Source organism: Aspergillus multicolor, assembly GCF_047715735.1.
Source record: "Aspergillus multicolor strain CBS 133.54 unplaced genomic scaffold BDW74scaffold_5, whole genome shotgun sequence".
NCBI lineage: Eukaryota > Fungi > Ascomycota > Eurotiomycetes > Eurotiales > Aspergillaceae > Aspergillus > Aspergillus multicolor.
In genome coordinates this window covers 41794-62513 of record NW_027395956.1, presented here as the reverse complement: position 1 = coordinate 62513, position 20720 = coordinate 41794, and the positions used below count along the sequence as shown (strand labels likewise).

General features: G+C 48.8%; 8 protein-coding genes across 8 annotated transcripts; 4 read left to right on the top strand and 4 right to left on the bottom strand.

The window, feature by feature from the left end:
• Positions 1 to 111: 111 nt before the first annotated feature.
• Positions 112 to 1080, top strand: BDW74DRAFT_147855 (putative TBP interacting domain protein). The gene has a single exon (XM_073723605.1). The coding sequence runs from the start codon at positions 454 to 456 to the stop codon at positions 814 to 816; it is 363 nt and encodes a 120-aa protein (XP_073586344.1). The 5' UTR covers positions 112 to 453; the 3' UTR covers positions 817 to 1080.
• Positions 1081 to 1190: 110 nt separating this feature from the next.
• BDW74DRAFT_147853 (putative spindle poison sensitivity protein Scp3) lies at positions 1191 to 4384 on the top strand. The gene is made up of 4 exons (XM_073723604.1): positions 1191 to 1338; positions 1443 to 2056; positions 2175 to 2296; positions 2372 to 4384. Exons 2-4 carry the CDS (start codon positions 1861 to 1863, stop codon positions 3689 to 3691), a joined length of 1638 nt encoding a protein of 545 aa, XP_073586343.1. The 5' UTR covers positions 1191 to 1338; positions 1443 to 1860; the 3' UTR covers positions 3692 to 4384.
• Positions 4385 to 4875: 491 nt separating this feature from the next.
• On the bottom strand, positions 4876 to 7994 carry BDW74DRAFT_111029 (putative RSC complex subunit (RSC1)). The gene is made up of 4 exons (XM_073721777.1): positions 7750 to 7994; positions 7492 to 7654; positions 6096 to 7436; positions 4876 to 6037 (listed from the first exon to the last, which is right to left on the bottom strand). Exons 1-4 carry the CDS (start codon positions 7914 to 7916, stop codon positions 5054 to 5056), a joined length of 2655 nt encoding a protein of 884 aa, XP_073586342.1. The 5' UTR covers positions 7917 to 7994; the 3' UTR covers positions 4876 to 5053.
• Positions 7995 to 8752: 758 nt separating this feature from the next.
• Positions 8753 to 10100, top strand: BDW74DRAFT_147845 (ubiquitin-specific protease OTU1). Its single transcript, XM_073723603.1, has one exon. The coding sequence runs from the start codon at positions 9044 to 9046 to the stop codon at positions 10016 to 10018; it is 975 nt and encodes a 324-aa protein (XP_073586341.1). The 5' UTR covers positions 8753 to 9043; the 3' UTR covers positions 10019 to 10100.
• A 42-nt stretch (positions 10101 to 10142) lies between these two features.
• BDW74DRAFT_147843 (serine/threonine protein kinase CDC7) lies at positions 10143 to 11973 on the bottom strand. Its single transcript, XM_073723602.1, has 2 exons — positions 11532 to 11973; positions 10143 to 11449 (listed from the first exon to the last, which is right to left on the bottom strand). Exons 1-2 carry the CDS (start codon positions 11797 to 11799, stop codon positions 10236 to 10238), a joined length of 1482 nt encoding a protein of 493 aa, XP_073586340.1. The 5' UTR covers positions 11800 to 11973; the 3' UTR covers positions 10143 to 10235.
• A 252-nt stretch (positions 11974 to 12225) lies between these two features.
• BDW74DRAFT_110980 (condensin subunit YCS4) lies at positions 12226 to 16499 on the top strand. Its single transcript, XM_073721776.1, has 6 exons — positions 12226 to 12558; positions 12634 to 13142; positions 13198 to 13321; positions 13376 to 13517; positions 13572 to 15953; positions 16027 to 16499. The coding sequence occupies exons 1-6, from the start codon at positions 12323 to 12325 to the stop codon at positions 16201 to 16203; spliced, it is 3570 nt and encodes a 1189-aa protein (XP_073586339.1). The 5' UTR covers positions 12226 to 12322; the 3' UTR covers positions 16204 to 16499.
• BDW74DRAFT_110948 (putative oxysterol binding protein (Orp8)) lies at positions 16395 to 18667 on the bottom strand. The gene is made up of 6 exons (XM_073721775.1): positions 18307 to 18667; positions 18163 to 18239; positions 18051 to 18090; positions 17920 to 17989; positions 17809 to 17868; positions 16395 to 17745 (listed from the first exon to the last, which is right to left on the bottom strand). The coding sequence occupies exons 1-6, from the start codon at positions 18390 to 18392 to the stop codon at positions 16795 to 16797; spliced, it is 1284 nt and encodes a 427-aa protein (XP_073586338.1). The 5' UTR covers positions 18393 to 18667; the 3' UTR covers positions 16395 to 16794.
• A 373-nt stretch (positions 18668 to 19040) lies between these two features.
• On the bottom strand, positions 19041 to 20705 carry BDW74DRAFT_110946 (ubiquitin C-terminal hydrolase 37). Its single transcript, XM_073721774.1, has 6 exons — positions 20471 to 20705; positions 20325 to 20419; positions 20166 to 20265; positions 19926 to 20107; positions 19688 to 19872; positions 19041 to 19633 (listed from the first exon to the last, which is right to left on the bottom strand). The coding sequence occupies exons 1-6, from the start codon at positions 20603 to 20605 to the stop codon at positions 19071 to 19073; spliced, it is 1260 nt and encodes a 419-aa protein (XP_073586337.1). The 5' UTR covers positions 20606 to 20705; the 3' UTR covers positions 19041 to 19070.
• Between the last annotated feature and the right edge of the window lie 15 nt (positions 20706 to 20720).

Genomic DNA, 20720 nt, shown 5'->3' with positions numbered 1-20720 from the left:
TCCTAGATTACTTGCGTGAGTACTAGCTCTACTTCCTTCAAAGCAGTCTTGAGTTGCTTTGACCGCTGATGCCAGTTTTGAGTCTACAGGGAAGCATAAGTATAGCTTATTCTCGCCATGCGTTTTCGAGGCATGGAAATAACTAGCGGGTAGTCGTCCTTACTCGGCACTTGACATTTCGACAAACCTACACAACAAGGTTACCAAGAGCAAGTCCATCTTCTTGATATGCGATTCCTGCGCTAAAGGAGGACACAAGCAGCGTATGCGGTGAAAGCTCTACGTGAACTACACCAAAAGAAAGAGATTGAGTGCCGAGTCGCCGGTGAGCTTTCCCCACGTGCCTCAACTAGTACAACTAGATACTAACACCTCTAACGCTAAGGAAAGCAAACGGTCTACCATGCGTTGCAAGAAGAGCTCGGCGATACTGGCCCTAACGCTGTGGCTACCATGGATGAGGAGATCGAAAGCTTGCAGGAGAAACTCCCCAGCCTCAAGGAGAACGAAAAGAAGATACAAGGGGAACTGAACTCTCTCAATGCGATTCCCTTGCTCTCGGAACTTCGCCTCGAGATCGAGAAGCTCGAAGACGAAAAGAAGTCGCTTGCCGCTCATTTGGCCAAGGTGCATGGTGATAACTCGGTCGAGATGTCTCTTCAGGAGAAGGACAACGTGAGAAAGGACTGGAAGATGTGGCAGAATCAGCGTAGGGCTCGAGCAAGGATCTGTTGCGATCTCTGGCGCAAGTGTTCTGAGACGCTACCTGAGGGCTTGACTGGAGAGGAGCTTTGGGTAAGACAATGCTTTTATTAAATCATTGTGCTGACTGCTGACTCTCTCTCAGGACAGCATGGGCCTAGAGGGAACTTTAATGTAACAACCACAAATGGCGGAGTAGCTTTGATGTCCACAAGCCTGTTCAATCCAAAGATGTTGAAGAGGATAACGAGCCAACCGTGTATTAGGCGTTAATAATACCAGAACTATCCTTGTTTTTGTACGCGAAACCGTTGCCCAAGTTGTATTTGTCTGTACCCTTTTGGCAGAGGGCAGTGAGCAGGATAATGTGGGGAGCCGGTTACACTTAGTGAGTACAGACTACAGATAAAACTGCGATCGGCGGACCCAGACTCTCGCGGGGCTATCTAAATTCTAAGTGGATTATTCCTCGTCCTGAGATCCTGATTCGGTGGCTGTGGGACTTTTGAGGTTGCTTGTACTCCGTATGCCTAGCGGGTCAAAACAATATTGGACCAACCGAGACGACACCAAAACAGGTATCTACCTTCGCAAAGCTCGTAGATTGAAGCAGGGCACATGATACCGCCAATTGGACTATTTAGGTGGTGACATGTCAGCAAGAGATCACTCCATACTGTGGCTGTCATCCCCAACGTTCATCTGATGTTTCCGTTCCGGGACGCTTCAGTGTGACCAACCTGCCAGGCGATGTTCAGGTGTATGTATGTATATAGCATCCAAATCGCCGGACTCTGGATTGCGTCGGCTCCAAACCCCGGCCTTGCTTGATCCGTGTTAAAATGAAAACGTGGAGGTTGTGGAGAGCACGAGTCCGGAGTACCTAAACGTCAATCAATACCTACAAAGTGAACCTGAGCCACGTCCATCAGCAGTAAATGGACCCATCGCTGCCCTGCCGGATCAATTCCAGTCAGTCTCGTGGGTTGACAATCATAAATACCATCGGAGATTCGATTGCGCCTTTACCTACTCTGTAGGTACCTACCTACTACTTTAACACTCACACCGCCAACGGTCCCCCACTCTCGCAGGTCGCCTCCGTCCGAACAACCCCTCCAAATTTTGCGTTAACTGCCTCTCCGAAGCGCCCTGGAGATGCAGATGTCGGCTTCTCGCAATCCTTCGACTCACCCGTCCGCTGGCCATCCTCCTAGCTCGCATAACCGGCTCTCAAGTGACATGAAAGGTCGCGCACCCCTCCCGGTTCCCCCCGGACCGCAGCTCCAAAACGGCCATTCTCGAAATCCCTCGGGCTACGACATGGCTGCCCGCAGTCCCCCAAATCAAAGCAGTGAGCCTTCCAGTCTGTCGCTTGTCCATCTTGATGGTTCCAAAACCTTTGCAATTATGGCTTATTCGTATCGTTCATCTGTCGTAATGGGACCTAATTCGATTGCTGTGTATGACAGACACGAAGCATGTGCCCTGCAAGTTCTTCCGTCAAGGAGCCTGCCAGGCTGGACCTGCTTGTCCCTTTCTCCACTCTACAGATGCCGCGATCGAGTATGCGCCCTGTAAATACTTCACAAAGGTACGTGCTTTCATCTCTGCTCCCGCTTCGGTAATACACTGTTTTGCTGACTGTGTTTGGCCTCCGCGGACATAGGGTAACTGCAAGTTTGGGGCCAAATGTGCGCTCGCTCATATCCTGCCCGATGGCCGACGAGTTAACAGGCCCAGTGGTGGGGGAATGGGGATGGGTGGCAGCCACCTCAATCTAGGCGGCCGGGTCAATCCTCAGGCGTATGTCAACCAAGATTCCGCACTGACCAACTCCGTTCTCTCGCAACAACGCATGAACGGCCATGACCCTCGATATGTCTCTCAGCTCCCTTCGCAGGAGGAATTCGCCGCCCTACATCCTCATCCGCAGCCGCAGCCGCAGCCGTATGACACCATTCCTTCAATTGACACCGGGCTAGCCTCCGACGCCGGCTCCAAGTACGGCTCGCCGGTTGAGGAGCTACGTTATCCCATGTCCCCAAATCACAACCAATATTTAACTGCCCTCGATGCGCCACTTCCCGCCTCTTTCGATAGTCAGGGGATATCCCATGCCGCTCGTTATGGTCCAGTTGCCGCTTCCGTACCTTCCAGATTCGGTTTAGATCTAGCGTCCCCTCCTGCACAGAGAACGAACCCTCCTCGAACCTTCCGTGATCCTTCTTGGGGCGCTGATGTGAAGAAGCCTGCGTCTTCGTTCATGGGCTCATCGCCCCCTGGCACGCTTGAGGATGGAATTGGATCACGATTTCTGCACTCGCAACGATCTGTGAAATCGCGGATGTTGTCCGCAAGTGTTCCCCGTCCCAACGCTCTGGATGATTGGGAGGATAGCAATTTCCCAATGGAAGAAGATTATCTGCCTATGAATTTACATGATGATGTTCTTACTCCTCAGGAAAGACTTCGCCGGTTGTCACGCACGGACAATGAGCTAGGCTCAAGCCATCGCGACCTCAGCGGGCTGGGCATGAGCACCAGCTTTTCCAAAGTCAACTCTCCTCTTGCCTCGAGTCCGTCCCGATTTGGGGCGCTGTTCGCCAAGCAACGCCAGCAGAAGAAGGAGGAAGAGGCGAATCATGGATCACTTACACACATTGGGTCTCCTTTGCGGGAGTCATCCTTACACTTTGGTGGAAGCCCCAGCCTTGGTCCTATTGGCAGTCCGCCACGGACGTCCTCGGCTTCTATGATCGCCCAGCAACTCAGCGGTCTGTCTCTACATCCATCTTCAGCGCGCCATTCTCCATCAGTTGCTACTATCAGCCGCCTAGACCGCACGGTGTCGTCCCCTGTCAGTGCCAGTAAAATTGAAGAGGAACAGGAACAGGGCGAGGGAGATCTCGTCTTCTCTATGGAAGAAGAAGACAGCAATAAAAGAACCAGCAACGAAGAAACCGCGTCAACAGGAAAAAACGTCTAGTTTACAGGTCTGATGACGGCAGATCATTTTCCTCCGGATAAGAAACGAATTCAGCACGAATACACGAATAAAAGATGAGCGGCTATCATGCCTCAGCGTTGATCATAACCATCATCCACAGAGGATTATCACCCGCATTAACTTTTTGTCTCTCGGGGAATGGGGGGATTTTGCATAAATCGGTTTAAGCGATTTCTGGGAGTTCAGTCTTTCGCCACTCTTCAAACACGACTCACCCGCAACTCTATCATGCTTTTCAAAGCCTTGCATATCATCACCGACTAGACGAATTTTGGTGTTTCTGTTTCTATCATAAGGGGCGTTTCAGACTGGGTGATAAGATGCTTGGTGCCAGGTGTTCAAAAAAACGGTTGTGTATCTGTATTTGACTGGGCATCTTTTCCCCAATATTCCTAGGCTTGTCGTCAGGCTTTCTTATACTTCTTGTCGAGGGGTCTCTCGTGGTTGACCAAGTTTGAACCTTTCTTTTTTTTATTATCTTGTTCCCATCTGAGCTGTCATCTATTGACCTTTTTTAACTCTGTTGTCGTATTTTCTGCTCCTTTCACCTATCCTATTCTTCCTTTGCTCCACCGTCTTTGTACATTCTATGCACTGTCTCTCTCCAGGTAATCACTGGTATGTATGAAACTCATGAGGTAATGATTGATCTGTTTCATTCTGTTCCAAGATCTTTTATTGTAAAATTTTGTTGTATCAACCAGACTGGGTTGAGTGAAGTAGCTATAAATGATGACTCGCACCCACAAAGTTCCCGACATTCCAATGATAGATGCTATTCTCAGCTAGAGACTCAGTTTATGGTTTCACATTTGCTGTGGTGTGGATGCCACATAGCCCTAAACTGGAGCGACCCGCCCCAACTATATATAGAAGCATCGAAATGTCAGTGCCCTGAACAACAAACTCAGAAAATCAGGATGTGAGCCCCAGTTACAGCAGATCAAGGAGTGCACAGGTAGTAGGCACGTTGTAGCATGAGAACCTTAGAAGCTCAAAAGCCTACCTTGGCACTCTGAGATTGATCCTCAATAGATTAGCTGAGGAACCTAATACACCAGGGTGAAACTCAACGATTCAGGCACACAATAACAATATAGTCGCAAAGATACCGACACGTTGTATCGCTACAGTTGAAGCTGATATGCAGGAAAGGAATAAAGGTAGCCTAGGAAGTGAGTCTTACTGCCTGGCCAATTCAAACCTTGAACACCCCTTCCCGCCATGCGCCGAATCACCTCAAGAGCAAGAAAGTAATCCTGGTAATCTAAGAGTCCGGAATCTAGTCGCTAGCAAGCCCCGCTTGAATGATCCGAGGTCTGCAAAGTCAAAGGGCTGGATTTAGGCGGCGGGGCCAGTCTCGTCCAGGTATATACCACTGCCTTTGAGACTGACGAATGGTGCCGTGATCGAGCCCCGTTGAATATGCGCTATCTTCGCTCGAATGGCACAATCCGCTAGATTCCGTTGCTCACGAGCCTTGATGTCCGCCTGTCGAGCCTCCTCGGCCCGGTCCTGATACAAAGCACCGTAGATCTGACCTGTGCCGTTGATGATATTATTTGTCAAGAATTTAACAGCTTTTGCGGCCGCGACTTCTGCTTGCGCCACGAGAGCCGTTTGCTCATCGGTATGCTGTCGCTTGACACATCGCTCTCGTTCCTCCTTTTCAGATCTTTCCTTGCGTTTCTTGGCCTCAACGAGCTTCCGGCGCTCCTCCTTCGCGGCAAGATACTTTAGTGAGTGCCCTAATTTTTGTTGAACCATTGACCCGGTATCCAAGGGTGCGCAAGAGAAAAAAAGCACATGCCCTTGGTCGTCGCAGTGAAATTGGTCGCGGATATCCGCTGGAATAGCCGCATTGGCGCTGTCGCTTAGGTGGAACACTTCAATTGGGCGCGGGGCGTTGGGGTTGTACACAGTTGGAGCTCCTGGCGCACGGCCTATTTGGTATGGAGCGTACTGAGGACCCTGAGAAACAACATATGGCAGAGGAGTAGTCGGTCCTTGGTAAGTCCCTGGCATCGGGCTCTGAGCCACAAGTCCGCTTGAGCGTCTTTGCTGTAAGGCTGGCTGATAGGGGACCTGAGGTTGATGATAAGAAATGGGAGGGACCGGGACTGGAGAATGTTGGACAGTTCCGATATGTGCTGCGGGCGAACGCACAGGAACTGGACTCGCTGCGGCTATAAGTGCAGCAGGACTGTTCATAGCGGGCTGTGTGGGCGCTTGGCTCATTGAAGTTTGTCTAGGAACTGGCGGAATAGCAGTTGAAGGAATGGTCGCGGGAGGTGGTGAGGGAGTTGGCTCCGGAGGTGGTGATTCCTGCAGAATATGTTATTATGGGATGAGCGCCGCAGTGCATTAGTATAGTACCACTCACATTTTCATCTCGAGGACGACAGTGAACTGCACCTACTACTGGGGGTGCATTTTCTGCCCCCCATGTTGGCTTTGGTAGTTCATCTGTCTCTTTTGCATCACTTTTGAGGAGATGTTTGATTGGACTGGGGAGTTTCCTGATCCTGCGTGGAACGTCATACAAATCCATCTCGTAGTCCTTCTCACGAACTTCATCGGGTAGGCAACTGGCCCATGTTTTTATTTTGTTAAGTTTGTGTTTTTCTTCATTGTACCGAGCCTCACACACATAGATTTCTTTATCGAGAGAAAAATCTCTAGGTCTTCCGCGGTTGTACCGTGTGAAGAACATCACAAAGCATCGGTCAACAATCTCATCAATTCGATGATCACGGTATTGGCCTGTCTTAACAACCTCGTTTGGGTAGAAATGCTTTTCATAATGGTGAACAGTCTGCTCCGGGCGATAGTACCAGCAGGCATTAATCCATTTCTCGCCCTCGGAGTCCTGCCACGTCCGGTAGATTTGCGCGACAACTGGCTTGGTCACATCATTAGGGTTCTGAATATGAACCCAGTCGCCAACCTTCCACAGTTCTCCCTTGTGAAGAATGCCGTCCGGGAGCGGTAGGCGACCGTCTTCCATTAGATATTCGCTGTCGGGTTTCTTCTTCTCAAGGTCTGCAAGCCTTCTTGCCTCCAATTGAAGATCCACCGCATCTTTGTAGATCTGACTTTCGGATTGATTGTAGGCCTTGGCGTTGTTGAACATCAGGTCCATGTCCTTCATGAAATGGTCCACTGAGTTATACTTCTTCCGTTTCGACTTTCGTTTGATTATATCGATCGCAACCGGTTCTTTTATTTCGATGTAGTAATCAGGGTATACGCCCTTGTCGGGAAGGCGCTCAAAATGCCGAACTTTTAGTTGGTTCCCAGGCCCTTTTAATTTCCGAATTCCCTTCAAGACCGCCTTAATTCTAGCTTCCATCGGTGTATCAACACGCGGAGGACGGCCTCGCTTTTTTCTCTGCTCGGGATCCGCAGACTTACTCCCATCCTCTTTCATGCCGTCTCGTTTAGAACCGGGGCGAGGGCCCCTCTTCTTTCTTCTGCGGCCTTCGTCGTCCGAGTCATCATCGTCGTCTTCATCGTCGTCGTCTTCCTCGTCGTCGTCCTCCTCCTCTGGCAAAGGATCCGGCTCCGGAATTTCACCCAAATCCGGCAGTTCAGCTTCTTCCACAGTGATGACACCTGCTTTGACTAGTTTCTGCAATTCATCAGCGAAGGCATCTTTGATCACGAGCGAATCCTCGTATGCCTGGGAATCAGGCCGATTATAGGTTTGTGCATTATGAGGGATCTGTGCAATAATCAATATAAGTTACGGATACAATGTCTTCGCCGCCTAAGCTTACCAGGGCGCAATCTCGCACGAACTCTGAGACGGTCTTGTACTCCCGCTTGTTGATCTTTGCTTTCAGGATACTAAGAGCCATAGGCTCTTTGATAATATCGTAATAATCGGGAACATTGCGTTTATTGACGCTGCGATGGAAGAGTCTTGAAGGGTCATGGCCACTGTGTGGATGAACATGAGCATGAGCATGAGCAAGGGTATATTTGCGACAACTCCTCCCTTGACATGTCGCGTCATGGGTCCGGCAACAACTTACTCTGCTTCTCGAACCTCGTAGATTGCTAAAACAACGTCCATCATGTGTTTCCATTGTTCATCCGCGACTGCGCTGGCGACGCCGTTGTCCTTGCTATCGCTCTCAATCGACTGGACGGGCTCCTCAGGAGTTGGTTGCGCTTGCGACGGTTCGGAGTCTCTCTCCATCGTGTTAACCACCACAAGCACGTGGACAGCACCGCAAGACAGAACAGAACCTTTGAAAATGCCGGGAGTGATTTGTTAACTGATTTTCTTTCACTGCGAGAGTATCTCAACGTCAACAAGCATGCAACAACAACGAGCAGAGGTCCTGCTGCGAGTATGCTGACTAAGGACCCTGCTTGATAACTTACCGCGATACACAGAGGGTGTATAAATACGGTATCGTTCCGTCTTGGTGATATGATAATTCGTACTCCCTGGAGGAAACACGGTACTAGACACTCTGCAACTACCAAAAGGTTTCACTAAGCACTGGGTGGAGATTTGCGTTTCGTTGTTTAAAGTGATCAGGGTTGCAACTGAACATATCTTTGCGTGGACTTAGAACTGACATCCGTTGTTTGCACTCTAGTACAGCAGTGGATCCCAATATCAGCCTTGATACCCGTACTTACTGTGCTGGCACCCTCATTCAAAACTTTCGAAACGGGTGATTTCCAGGCAGGAAAATTGGTTACAAACAGGCAATGATGTCTCTGTCCCCAGAACATACATGGTTGGTGACCTCTGCATACGGATTAGTAGTTGCATCAACTACTGCTGACAGCCTGTGCGCTGTCGCCCTACTGCCTTAATGATTAATCCGTAATGTGCATGCCTAGCTTAGTCCTAGTACTACAGACAATCCAGACTGCAGGGATTTACGCAGCAGGTCCTTATGTGGTGAAGAACACACCAATATAGATACATAAATAACAGGGCCACGCATGAGGCCAGATCCTTGCGGAAGCGGAGATGAGGCTGGACATTTCCCCGCAATCAACACTGGCCATTGAAATGCTTCGTGAAGCAAAGCGCAATTTGCGGCCCTTTAAAACAATGCCAACAACTTAAGGGTTTCGACAATACCGAAGGCAGTTATCAAAGCGCCCATAACGTATAGTTTGAAGTATCTTCAGCAAACTGAGTCTGCTGCCTTGGATTCAAGATAGCTTATCAGCCATTGGCAAATGTGCCCCACTCATTCGATCTTGCGTCACTGATCACCGGCACGGTGCCCGTTTCATCCTCCCTTCTTAAGGTCTATTGATCTTTCTTTGTTTGTTTTACATCTGTGTACACATTCGACTATGAGGGTGCGAATACGAGGACCCTCTGGGCAATATACTGCCATCCTGGCCGAAGATGCGACTATTGGAGATCTTCGAAAAGATATTGCTGAGAAGACAGGATTGACCGCATATGACGTGAAGTACGGCTATCCTCCGAAGCCGCTATTGTTGGATCAGACAGGAAAGCATCAGAAGCTTACCGAGCTCGCTTTTAAACTGGACCGGGAACAACTTACCATTTCCGCCAAAGATAGACCATGGACCGAACCAGCCACGACGGAAGACGCCGCTTCAGTTAATGCACAGCCATCTCCTCCGAAACTTTCCTTATCACGCAAACAACAATCCGTTGCCGAAGATACACCCAAAGTCCACTCGGCAGAGCATGGGGGCATATTCGTTTTGCGGGTTATGCCAGATGACAACTCGTGCCTATTCCGCGCAATAAGTAAAGCACTCCTCCCAGGTGCAGACACAATGGTCGAACTCAGATCTGCTGTGGCCGAAACAATTCAGGATAATCCCGACGAGTACTCCGCCGCCATTCTAGAACAAGCCCCGGATGATTATTGTCGCTGGATTAAGAATGAGACTTCCTGGGGTGGAGCGATCGAATTGAGCATCTTGAGCAAACATTTTGACATTGAGATTTGCTCGGTCGACCTTGGAAACCTCCGTGTAGATCGTTTCAACGAGGGCCAGAGCAGACGGTGCTTCCTGGTCTACTCTGGCATTCACTACGATACTATTGCTTTGTCGCCTTATGAGAATGCCTTACCCGAGTTTGACACTACTGTATTCGACACATCAGATTCGTTGGCGCTCGACAAAGCGTTGGACGTGTGTAGGCTGCTGCAGGAGAAGAATTATTATACTGATGTAGCGGCGTTCCGCCTCCACTGCAACGACTGTGGTGGTATACTCGTTGGACAGCAAGGTGCGAAGGAGCATACAGTGCAAACTGGACATAGAGACTTCAGCCAGGTTGCCTAAGGCCAGTTGAAAGTTACCAGCTACGAAATCAGCGCGTACCTATTTAAAAGCATAGGAGCTTTTTTTTTTTTTTTTTTTTTTTTTTTTTTCCATAAGTTGTCATTACCTGATAACACAACACGCCCTAGAAGGGTATACAAGCCATCGGCGATAATTGTAAGGCGCTGATGGGACATGTATGTATGAGATATTATTATTCGGAATTATTGTCAAGGATTTATACCATGTCCACTTCGTCGTCGTCACCATCTTCTTCACCACCTTTATCGCCTTCATCTTCCCTTCCGCTATCGGCGCTGTCCTCTGGCCCTCCCCATTCAACATCATGGTCAATAGGATTTGTAAAGAATTCGTGCTGCATGGCCTCTTTTGCACTAAGACGTTTGGTTGGATCTAATTCCATCAGCCCTGCCAGCAACCGAGTAGCTTGTTTTTCGCTTTCTGTTAGCTCCTCCACACAGCTAGACCATTTCACCAGCTTTTCCCAGCTATATCCCTTCTCACCAATCGTCGGGATATTGGTCTCGAAGATCTGCCCGTGCATAGCAGCGGCATTTTTCATGCGCCGAGTGCCGAATATGCTCGCCATTTCTATTAATGCATCAACGTCATCGGCCGAGTTGAAGAATGGAAATCGACGGCCAAGTAATGTTAGCAAAATCACACCAGCGGACCACATGTCTATTTTGGTTGTTTGAGATGTGCATTTGAATAGGACTTCCGGGGCACGAAATCCTCGAGTCCCTGCACGATTGGCGCGCCTTGACGGCCGGGAGTCGCTTTTCGGATAGCCCACGGCGAGACCAGATGAGGCGCACTGTGTGTAGTGGTAACTTTGCGTGTATCGCGTGCGACGCATAGAGCTCGTACTTGTGCACAGGCACGTACCAGTGTATTCTGAACCTTCGCGTTCTGCTAGGCCAAAATCGACCAAGACGCCTTCTCGCAAGTCCGGGTTGTACAAGAAGTTGGTTGGCTTGATATCACGGTGTAGTATATCGTGTTTATGAACCGAATGCAATGCGGTGAACAACGATCGGAAGTAATGGCGCATATCAGCCACCATGAACGTCCTATATTGGAGTCGAAAGTCGGTATGGGGGAAGAAGGGCAAAACAGCAACTACTTGATCATGGTGACGGAATGCAGTTATCAGAGGGCAAACCGATCGGCACCCCCGGAGATCGTGTAGTAATTCGAGTTCGTTCTGGATGCGCAAGGGGCTGCTAGTGACGTAGATTTTTTTCAGCGCAACATAACGGGGTTTCCTTCGTCTAATGGGCATTGAGTTGCCCTTCTCGCCTTCGACTCGACGTCGTTTAGACGGCGGATTTCCCCACATATCGCTTGAATAGCCTTGGAACACGTCCCAGTCATTCCTATAGTGGTCATATAAGAGATCCTCGGCCTTGTATACGGTCGAGAAAGTGCCTAGGAGCAACGGCAGATTTAGTCAGGTAATTTATGTTGGGGCGTTCTAGATGGAATTGGAGAATGCATCCAAGGTCCATACCTTCACCGATTCTGTTCACTAATCGAAAGCGATCCGAGATACCTGGAAAGGTGTCCTCAAGCTTTTTCATGTCTTCCAAGACAACCTCGTCGACCTCCTCCTCCTCTAACTCATCTTCTTCTTGGTCACGTTCCGGAAAACGTCGTTGCAGCTGCTGGTCGTACTCGGATATTGTGCCATGTTCCCGGGAATATTTTGGCGGCTCCAACATGGCTCGAGGATGCTCAAAGTCTGTGATATCTGGGAAGGGCGCGTGGAGCATAGACATGGCCCCGTGGAGGGAATGGGTAATGAGGGCGGACCGCAAGACTGGTGCGATTGTGCTCAATGAAATTGGCGCAATTATTGAAAAAGCATAAAACGTCTCTGTTGACAGACAGAGTGACCTGCAGTAAGGGTATCGTGAGCATGTATAGAAATCAGAAAGTGTTTGCCGGAGACCTGTTCAAGGGTGACGTGAAGCCGGGCGACATTATTGTTGATAATTCTTTTAAGGCAGCGTGTAAAATATCCGGATACAGTATTGCATTGTTTATTTATCGCTGATAAGCGCTGCTCTTCCTGAAAGGCTGAAATACAATAACAGTGAAACGAAGTTGACCAATCATATAAACTGCTTTTTTCAATGGTTGCCCAGAGATTGACAACTGAAAGCGGAAAACTACAAACAAAAGCCCGCCCGCACCATCGTAGGCGATGTCCCTGCTCTCATTCTCTGAACCCCGCGACTCTATCCGCAAACCAGTTTACCTCCTCACGGACTCTTTTGAGGCCCCTCCGCCGTGTCCATAATGGAGGATAGGACTCAGTTTGATATCAACGAGTCTCTCAAATTCTATCTGAGCGACCCAAGCTCGGTGCCGACTCCCGAAGCTGACTCCGAGTTGTTGGAGTTTGAATCCGATCCGGAGCAGCTGACTAGTGCAATTATCGACAATGTTTTGAACTCGATCGTAGATGCGGTGGCTGAGAACCCAGAGGGACTGGCCAGAGCATCCTCATTTGGTTCACTGCAGTTTCTTCTAAAGTGCGCTTTCGCCCCGAATCCCGAGGCCTTCGTTGGCTCATTTGGTCCCAATTCTGAACTTTTGAACTTCTACAGATATTCCACCTTTCTTCCGACCAAGTCCTTGAGCAAGCTTCTCGACCTGGTAGTATCTGGGTTATCCGTTGAGGCTGATGTTATCCATGGAGATCTCGAATCCGATGAACAGGACAGCATTCAGCACCATAAAGAGCTCCTGGAGATGTATGGCTTCGTTCTGCAATGGGCACTCTCCGCCGTCGAGTTGAAGGCAGCCGAAAAGCCAGCAGAAACTGCGCCCTCCCGACGGGGTACTGGTAAGTCTGCGAGGTCTAAAGCCACCAAAGACAGCAACTGGGATGGAACAGCCCAAATTCAGGTAGCAATGGAGACCATGTGCAAAGTCATGAAGTTGAAACTCAGCAAAATATTTCTTACTACATCGGACCGAGATACGTTTATAAACCTTTTTACCCGCTCGAGTTATCTCATCCTGGAGAGCGAGCAGCGAGTGAAAAGTATGGCGATCCGGATGCATGCCTTCAAAGTCTTATGCATTGCAGTAAAGCACCACGGCCATGGATTTGGTAAGTTTTTATTTGGCGGAACTGGCTTGGGCGTGATACCTAACTTCCCACCCAGGTGCCCAGACATCTATCGTGCAAAGTTTGACGTACTTCGAGCACCTGTCTGAACCGATGGCAGAGTTTTTACATATCCTCGCAGAACAATACGACTACCCGCAATTATCGGATGAGATCCTAAAGTACTCCAGCTGTCCGCAATGCCTGCCTTATTTCTCGTGCTAATTGGCCGTCAGAGAACTCGGAAACAAAGAATTCAACTCGAATGACACCCGGGGCCCAAAATCAGTTTCTGCGTTCATAATCAAGCTTTCTGAGCTTGCTCCGAGGCTTATCATTAAGCAAATGACGCTGCTCGCCAAACAGTTGGACAGTGAGGTAATCAACCCACCTTGTCACTCATTGAAGGGGAAGCGACTTAAATCTTTCTAGTCATATACTCTGCGGTGCGCCGTCGTCGAAGTATGCGGAAACCTCATAGCCGATCTTAGCAAGCAGGAAGAGCGAACAGACAATTATAAATCACAGATCAACGCATTTTTTGACGTTCTCGAGGAGCGCTTCCTCGACATCAACCCTTATTGTCGTTGCCGAGCTATCCAAGTTTACATGAGAATCTGCGATCTGGAACAGAAATTTCCCAAACGTCGACAAGCAGCTGCTGAACTAGCAGCAAGGAGTCTCGAGGACAAGAGCAGCAATGTCCGGCGAAATGCGATTAAATTGATTGCAAAACTAGTGTCCACGCATCCTTTTAGCGTCATGCATGGCGGACAGCTCTCTTTGAAAGAATGGACAGAGCGAATCGATACCGTAGACGCCGAGCTCAATGCGCTGAGACCTCCAGAGACACCAGGCTTCGACGCCGGAGATGTTTCGCAAGTGGACAGCGAGCTCCTGGATGATGCAACGCAATTACCGGACGAATCACCCTCAAAGGAACCGCGTATGTCAGAAGAGGAACATACAATGGCGATGAAGAGGGCTGCAGAACAAGCAGCTACGTCGGAGCTGCTCGCTCGACTGCAGCTGACCAGGAAATACTACAACGAAGCGATCCGCTTTATTGAAGTCCTCCACACAGCATCCAACATTGTTACCCAACTCCTTTCTTCCAAGAATAAAAGCGAGGCTATTGAGGCCATGGACTTTTTTGTTATGTTGGATGCGTACAAAGTCGAAACTGCTCGCATCGGTATTCGACGGATGTTAAGACTCATCTGGACCAAAGGAAACAGTGATGAAGGGAAAGGGGTTCAGACTCACTTAATCGATTGCTATAAAGGGCTTTTTTTTGAAGCGCCAGACTCGTTTAGTCCGAATGACGCAGCGAACTATATCGCCCGGAACATGATTAGTCTCACATTTGGCGCGACGTCTGCCGAACTTACATGCCTTGAACAGCTACTAAGCACTATGATGAAAGCCGGTCATATTTCCGAAGCTGTTATTGCTAAACTTTGGCAGGTTTACGGTGTGCAGAAGAAAGAAATCTCCAGAACTCAGCGTCGTGGTGCCATTATCGTTCTAGGCATGATTGCTTTAGCTGATCCTGAGGTTGTCATCAGGGAGATTGAGATAATGCTTAGGATCGGCCTTGGAAGCCTTGGAAGGTCCGACCTGGTCCTCGCAAAGTATACGTGCATTGCCCTAAGGCGCATGGTCCCAGGGCGCCAAGCCAAATCGAAAGAGTCTAGCATCTCCAAGCTAACAAACGAACACCCCGTACTGACGAAACTTGCCGCGATGGTTGAAACAGTCTCGGATAGCAAGGAGTGGTATGGGGTAGCAGAACAAGCTATTAGCGCTATCTACGCTTTGTCAAAACACCCGGATGTTCTTTGCTCTGACCTTGTCAAGCGGAAAACAAGATCTGTTTTCGACTCGCAGATCCGGCGGCCGTCTTCGAGCAACTCCAATACTGAAGAAGAACGACGACCAAGCACAGCCTCTAGTGATAAATCTGCTTCAGGCCAGAAGACTTCGTCAGCTGCGTTGTCTCAACTTTTATTCGTTGTGGGTCATATTGCGATCAAACAGATCGTTCACCTAGAATTGTGCGAACTTGACTTCAAGCGTCGCAAGGCAGAGCAAGAGAAGAACAAGCCTCTCAACGCAGCACCTCACAGCAATGATACTCCGACTGAGAATGATGAGTTGGACCTTATCGGTGGAACAACAGAAGATGACTTCACGGAAGCAATGGCACATATTCGTGAACGGGAATTACTGTATGGCGAGAACTCACTACTGTCAAATTTCGGGCCATTGGTTGCAGAGATCTGTGCAAACAACAACACCTATTCTGAGCGTAACCTTCAAGCCGCGGCAACTATATGTATGGCCAAACTGATGTGTGTGTCTGCCGAGTACTGTGAGAAGAACCTCCCGCTCTTGATCACCATAATGGAACGCTCCGAAGACCCCATCGTCAGAAGTAATGCAGTCATTGCTCTTGGTGATATGGCGGTGTGCTTCAATCATTTGATTGACGAGAATACGGACTTTCTCTATCGACGGCTTAACGATGAAGACGCCTCTGTCAAGCGCACTTGCTTGATGACGCTCACTTTCCTTATCCTAGCGGGACAGGTCAAGGTCAAAGGGCAGCTGGGAGAGATGGCAAAATGCTTGGAAGACGATGACAAAAGGATCGCCGACTTGTCCCGCATGTTCTTTACGGAGTTGGCAGGCAAGGACAATGCTGTTTACAACCACTTCGTTGATATGTTCAGTCTCCTAAGCGCAGAGCGCAATCTGGAAGAAGGAGCACTCAGGCGCATCATAAAGTTCCTTATAGGATTCATTGAAAAGGTGAGTTCATACCTGTTACAGGAAGATAACAACTCCACTTAGTACCTAGTCACTAACAAGGCTGGATTTACAGGAGAAACATGCTCGTCAGTTAGCAGAGAAACTCGCCGCTCGACTTGCAAGGTGCGAAACCGAGCGGCAATGGAATGATGTCGCATACACACTGTCTCTCCTACCTCATAAAAACGAGGAAATCGCGAAAACTGTGGCCAGTGGTTTCAACAAGGTTGTTAACACAGCGGCTGCATAGAGCCGCTTCTCGACGGAACTCGACGAAACTTAAGCCAGTCTTTGTTTTCTTTTCTGAGTTTGGGTCTGTTCATTGCATAGGTGACATAGGTGACATGGATGGCGCAGTATGAAAGAGCTTACAGACGGATATTAGGGCTTGTTGGAGTAGCATCACGATGTCTTCTTTTTAACTTTACGAACTTCTCGATACTTGAACGTGATATACACTTGGAAATTGTAGCAGGTTTGAGAACTTAGCAGCTCTTATCCAGGCGAGTGCTCAGTCTTCGAATTTCTATTACTGTACATTACAGTTGATGATGAGATCCAACAGTATTGGCGCGAGACATAGTTCGAGTGTATTTGGAGTTCGAAAGAGGCCCTGCCACTTGTGTCAACAACGCGAAGTCTAAGATACTATTAGAAAGGTCATGAGCCAACACGTAAAATACGCACGAGATCCTGCTGCGTACGGCCTGAAAAGATAAAGAAACGGACAAAAGGGGAAAAGCGCAAGGCAATGACCATTTTGTCTTAGTAATTCTAGAGTGTCGAAAAATGAAGAACTTTAGAAAAGTCCGAGGTATTTTTCGAAAGAGCGCCATCACGCCTAGGCGCCTTTGGTCTTGCTCTCATCAAGCTGGTACTGTTGGGCGCGGATACCCTCAAGTGCTTTCAGGCCTTCCTCGCTTAGAGATGGTTTTCCCAAAGGCGTGACGGCACCTGTGAAGAAGCGCGGCCTCCATTCCTCGTTGTTCTCTTGTCGCTCAGCGGCCTTTTGTCGTTGCCGATCCTCAATCTCCACCTTGAGCTTTGTGGCTTGACTATATCTCTTGTTCAATATTGCCTCGGTTACACCGGACCAAAACCTTCGAGATTCGTTGGACAATTGTGTTTCTTCCGGCGGTAGAATCTTCGAGATAGGGAAAAGGGGTGTGATGTCAATCAGAAGTCGAGGCTCCCTTGTCCCTGTTAAAGTATAATACATCTGTCCGTGCCATGATCCTGAAATTTTGGCAAGGATGTCGCCTTCTGGGACATCTTTTATCCTGGTAATTGTGTCCCTATTTGGGTCGTATCGGAAAATGAGCCCTTCAACCTTGTTTTGAGCTCGGCTTATCCACCCTTCTTCTAGGTATTGCAAAATCACTTTGATGCCCGTTTTGGGACAAACGATGTAACATGTGTCCGCCACACTTATGGAAAGTGCCCCTCTCAACAGGCCACCGAGATTAGCCGCAGGGTGCGTCAGCTGGTATTCCTCGTCATCCCTTGTGCTTATAATGATAAAGATCCCAAGATTGTGTTGACCGGGAGTAACACGGATGCTTGTGCCAGTGAACTTGGCACTGATTTGATCGAATCCACGAGCCGACACGCCTGTCTCTGGACAGTCGATGTAGAAGGCGGATACTGGCGGGTGGTGCGAAGTTTGTTCAGTCAGAAAACAAACCCTAGCTGGTTTCCCGTTGTCTTCTTTCATGGTGGAGGTGTCGTTGACTGGTTCCCCTTGGGACGCCACAGGTAATTCGGGAAGGGTGGATTCTACTTCCCAACTACACTGGATTTTTGAATTACTGCGGTCAGCGACAGAAACTGGGGACACTGAAGAAAGCAGGCTCACCCTAAAAAATTCACCAAGGGTTGAGTTATAAGGCTTGCATGGTTTGCCCTTGATGTACTTCTGAATGATAATCAGCAGGGAGACACACTTTGTGAACTGAGGACGGCAAACCAGGTCTTTCGTAAACCAGAATCGCAAAACCTCCAGCATCCGCCCCAACGGTTCGTCTGATGTACCGATGCTGTAGATTTTCCAGTCAGAAAGCGAGCCCGAAAGATTGGTGAATAGGCCATGTTGCTGACCTTGCGAAGGTCTCTGGTCTGTCCAAATAATTCCAATATTCTAGTGATTTAGAGCCCGGTCAGCAGTCTGTCCCAAGCACTAGCCGCCAGTACCGTTGTTTAAACAACCTACCTAGGTTGGGAGTTGGCTCCAAAAGCTGCGCGGGGAGGGAAAACCTCACGGATGCGATATCGCTCACGCCAACGAATCTGCAGATGAACGTTAGAGCTAAGAACCAGTCATGGACTTCTCATCAGAAGACATGAGGGCACGTACTTTCGAAGTATTGATAGAAATGTCTTCAGTTTCGAGGATTCATCGGGGGCCTTCTCAGGCAGGTCGGGCGTTGATGAAGAAGGCATGGTGACTCTGTAGTACTCAGGCTGTTCAACAAAGAATAGCTGGAAGATCTTGCGGTAGACCGGTTCCTACAAGCTCAGGCGAGCGAAAATAAGTACTAGGAATACTGCCCAGGCTTAACTTCGGCGCCTGGAAGCTAAAGTTTGAGAGTCAAAGGGTGTAGATCGAAGCACAGCAGCGGGCGTAACGATCTTCTGCCAGTTCGAGAGGGTTGACAAGCAAGAAAAGCCGAATGGCCGTTTCCAACAGCACCAGGCAAGTTTACAAAAAAAGAGGAGAATCCAACGTTGAAGCGAAATTGCTGGAACGAAGCGGTCGGTTTGGGGAGCAGGCGGTGACGTCTTGGTCGGTCAACCCTCCGGTTCTCCAGGTCTACCTTACTCCATAACGCCACCGACAATAATGATTAGGAGACAAAATATCTACATATGCGAATGGCCATTCAGGTGCTAAAGCGAGTGCTTGAGAACCAGGCTAAGGCGCTTCAACGGTCTTTGTTTCTGGCGAGGCTTGTAGGCTGCTACTTTCCCATTACTTCAAAAAGAAGCTCATCCAATCGGCACATCACGAGGGCGTCCCGCCATTCATCCCTGGCCAGATACATCGGCCTTTCTCTCTGATTTGCAGATACGTTCATTTCTGTCTCCAACGCACGTGATTCTGCGACTAAGGTACTCACCTTAACCAGACCATTGCGACATAGGAATCAGTTCTTCAACCATCCGCTTGCGTGCCATGAAACGTAGCCATGTCCTTATTGCTGGCCCGTAGTCATACCTTCTTCCTTCAGCGTACTCCTCATCCGCCTGATGCAACTGCTGTTTATCTCGAATTTCTATCCGGAGTTTCTCCTGTGCAGTGCGCATGTTTGCGCAGTGTTTCGCAAGCTCGTCCGTTGAATAACCCAAGTACTCTTCTGCTTTCCCCGGTGCAATAGCTGCTTCGTTAAGGGCCTTATCTGTCACTCCGTATGACATGTCCGAGCCCAAGAGCGTGTTTTCGACAAAGTTCGGTATAACCTGTGGTCCGCTACCACTTCCCTTCTGTTGACGTGAGGTTATGGTCCTCTCAGCCAACTGAAGCTGTTTGATATTCATAGCCAGTTGCTCGACAAGATCAGGTAAAGGATCTCGGCCGAGGCTCAGAACTGAGAATTCGATTTGGCCTTCGTCGTACTCGGCCATTCTTGCCTCTATACTCGGCTTTACTAAGCTTAACCAATTGCTTTCCGGTTCAAACACGCCTATGGTCTATGTTAGCAAATCTCCAGCTTTTACCAAGTCAAGGTCACACGAACCGAGAGCTTGAGGCTGGCGCTCTAGTCCATCAAACCTCCACACTTTTCCCAAGGCAGGAACGAACGCAATAAAATGGAATCCTGCGTCAGCCTCATGCTCCTCACGCCCACTTTTCTTTGACCGATTACGCTTCGAGGCCACCTCATATTTGAGTTGAAAATCAGAATTCAGGACATCCATTCTCCTGTACATGCCGTTAGAAAACTTGAGACGTGGAGCTCATATCTGCCAGCATACTTAGCGAACGAGTTGTGAATCCTTTTGACAAACTCAAAGTTATTTATTGCGTCTCCTCTCAGTGCAGGCGTAAACGGCATGGTGAAATCCTTAAAATTTCGAAGATTCTCCCCAAGATCAGCGCCTTCAATATTGTTGACGATGTTTAGAAGAGCAACGGTGGCACAGGCATTGCCCGCGGTCTAGTATGATAAGCGCCGTGCGTCAACAGAATTGCGAATATAGAGCCTGAAAACGAACCTGATTTGCAAACCATAGACCTTCAGGACAGCTTGCCTCCTGTTTCTCTGGATCATCTTCTCTCCAGCGAAACAAGAATATAATGCCGTAGACGGGTTTACTGTACAGGATCGCACCTTTTAGTAATGAACCTCTAATATATGGTTAGAGTTCCCTTACTTCAAAGTATCCAAAAACTTATCCTCTAATGACAGAACTTCTTGAACTTGAACGCCTGTTATTCCAAATTCGCGGAGCATTACATTGAAAATAGCCTTTGAACATGAGTATGGTTGTCACCGACAGTTTAAAGGGGGTGCACTAACTGGCTCCGATTCTAGCTCACAGAATCCGTTCCATGGCCTTTTCTCGCCTTCAGAAGAAGCGCGTTGAGAATTAATCCTCCCATCTATGCTATTCGTAGGATAATTCACCTTTCTTCTTTTCACGCGTTCACTCATAGTTCCTGCCTTGAACAGACTATATAGAGATGCTCTGACCAAAGTAGAAAAAGGTGGCCCAGGCGAAATTAGTTGAACTATCCTATCGGACTGGAGTCGGTTTTGCTAAGCGTGG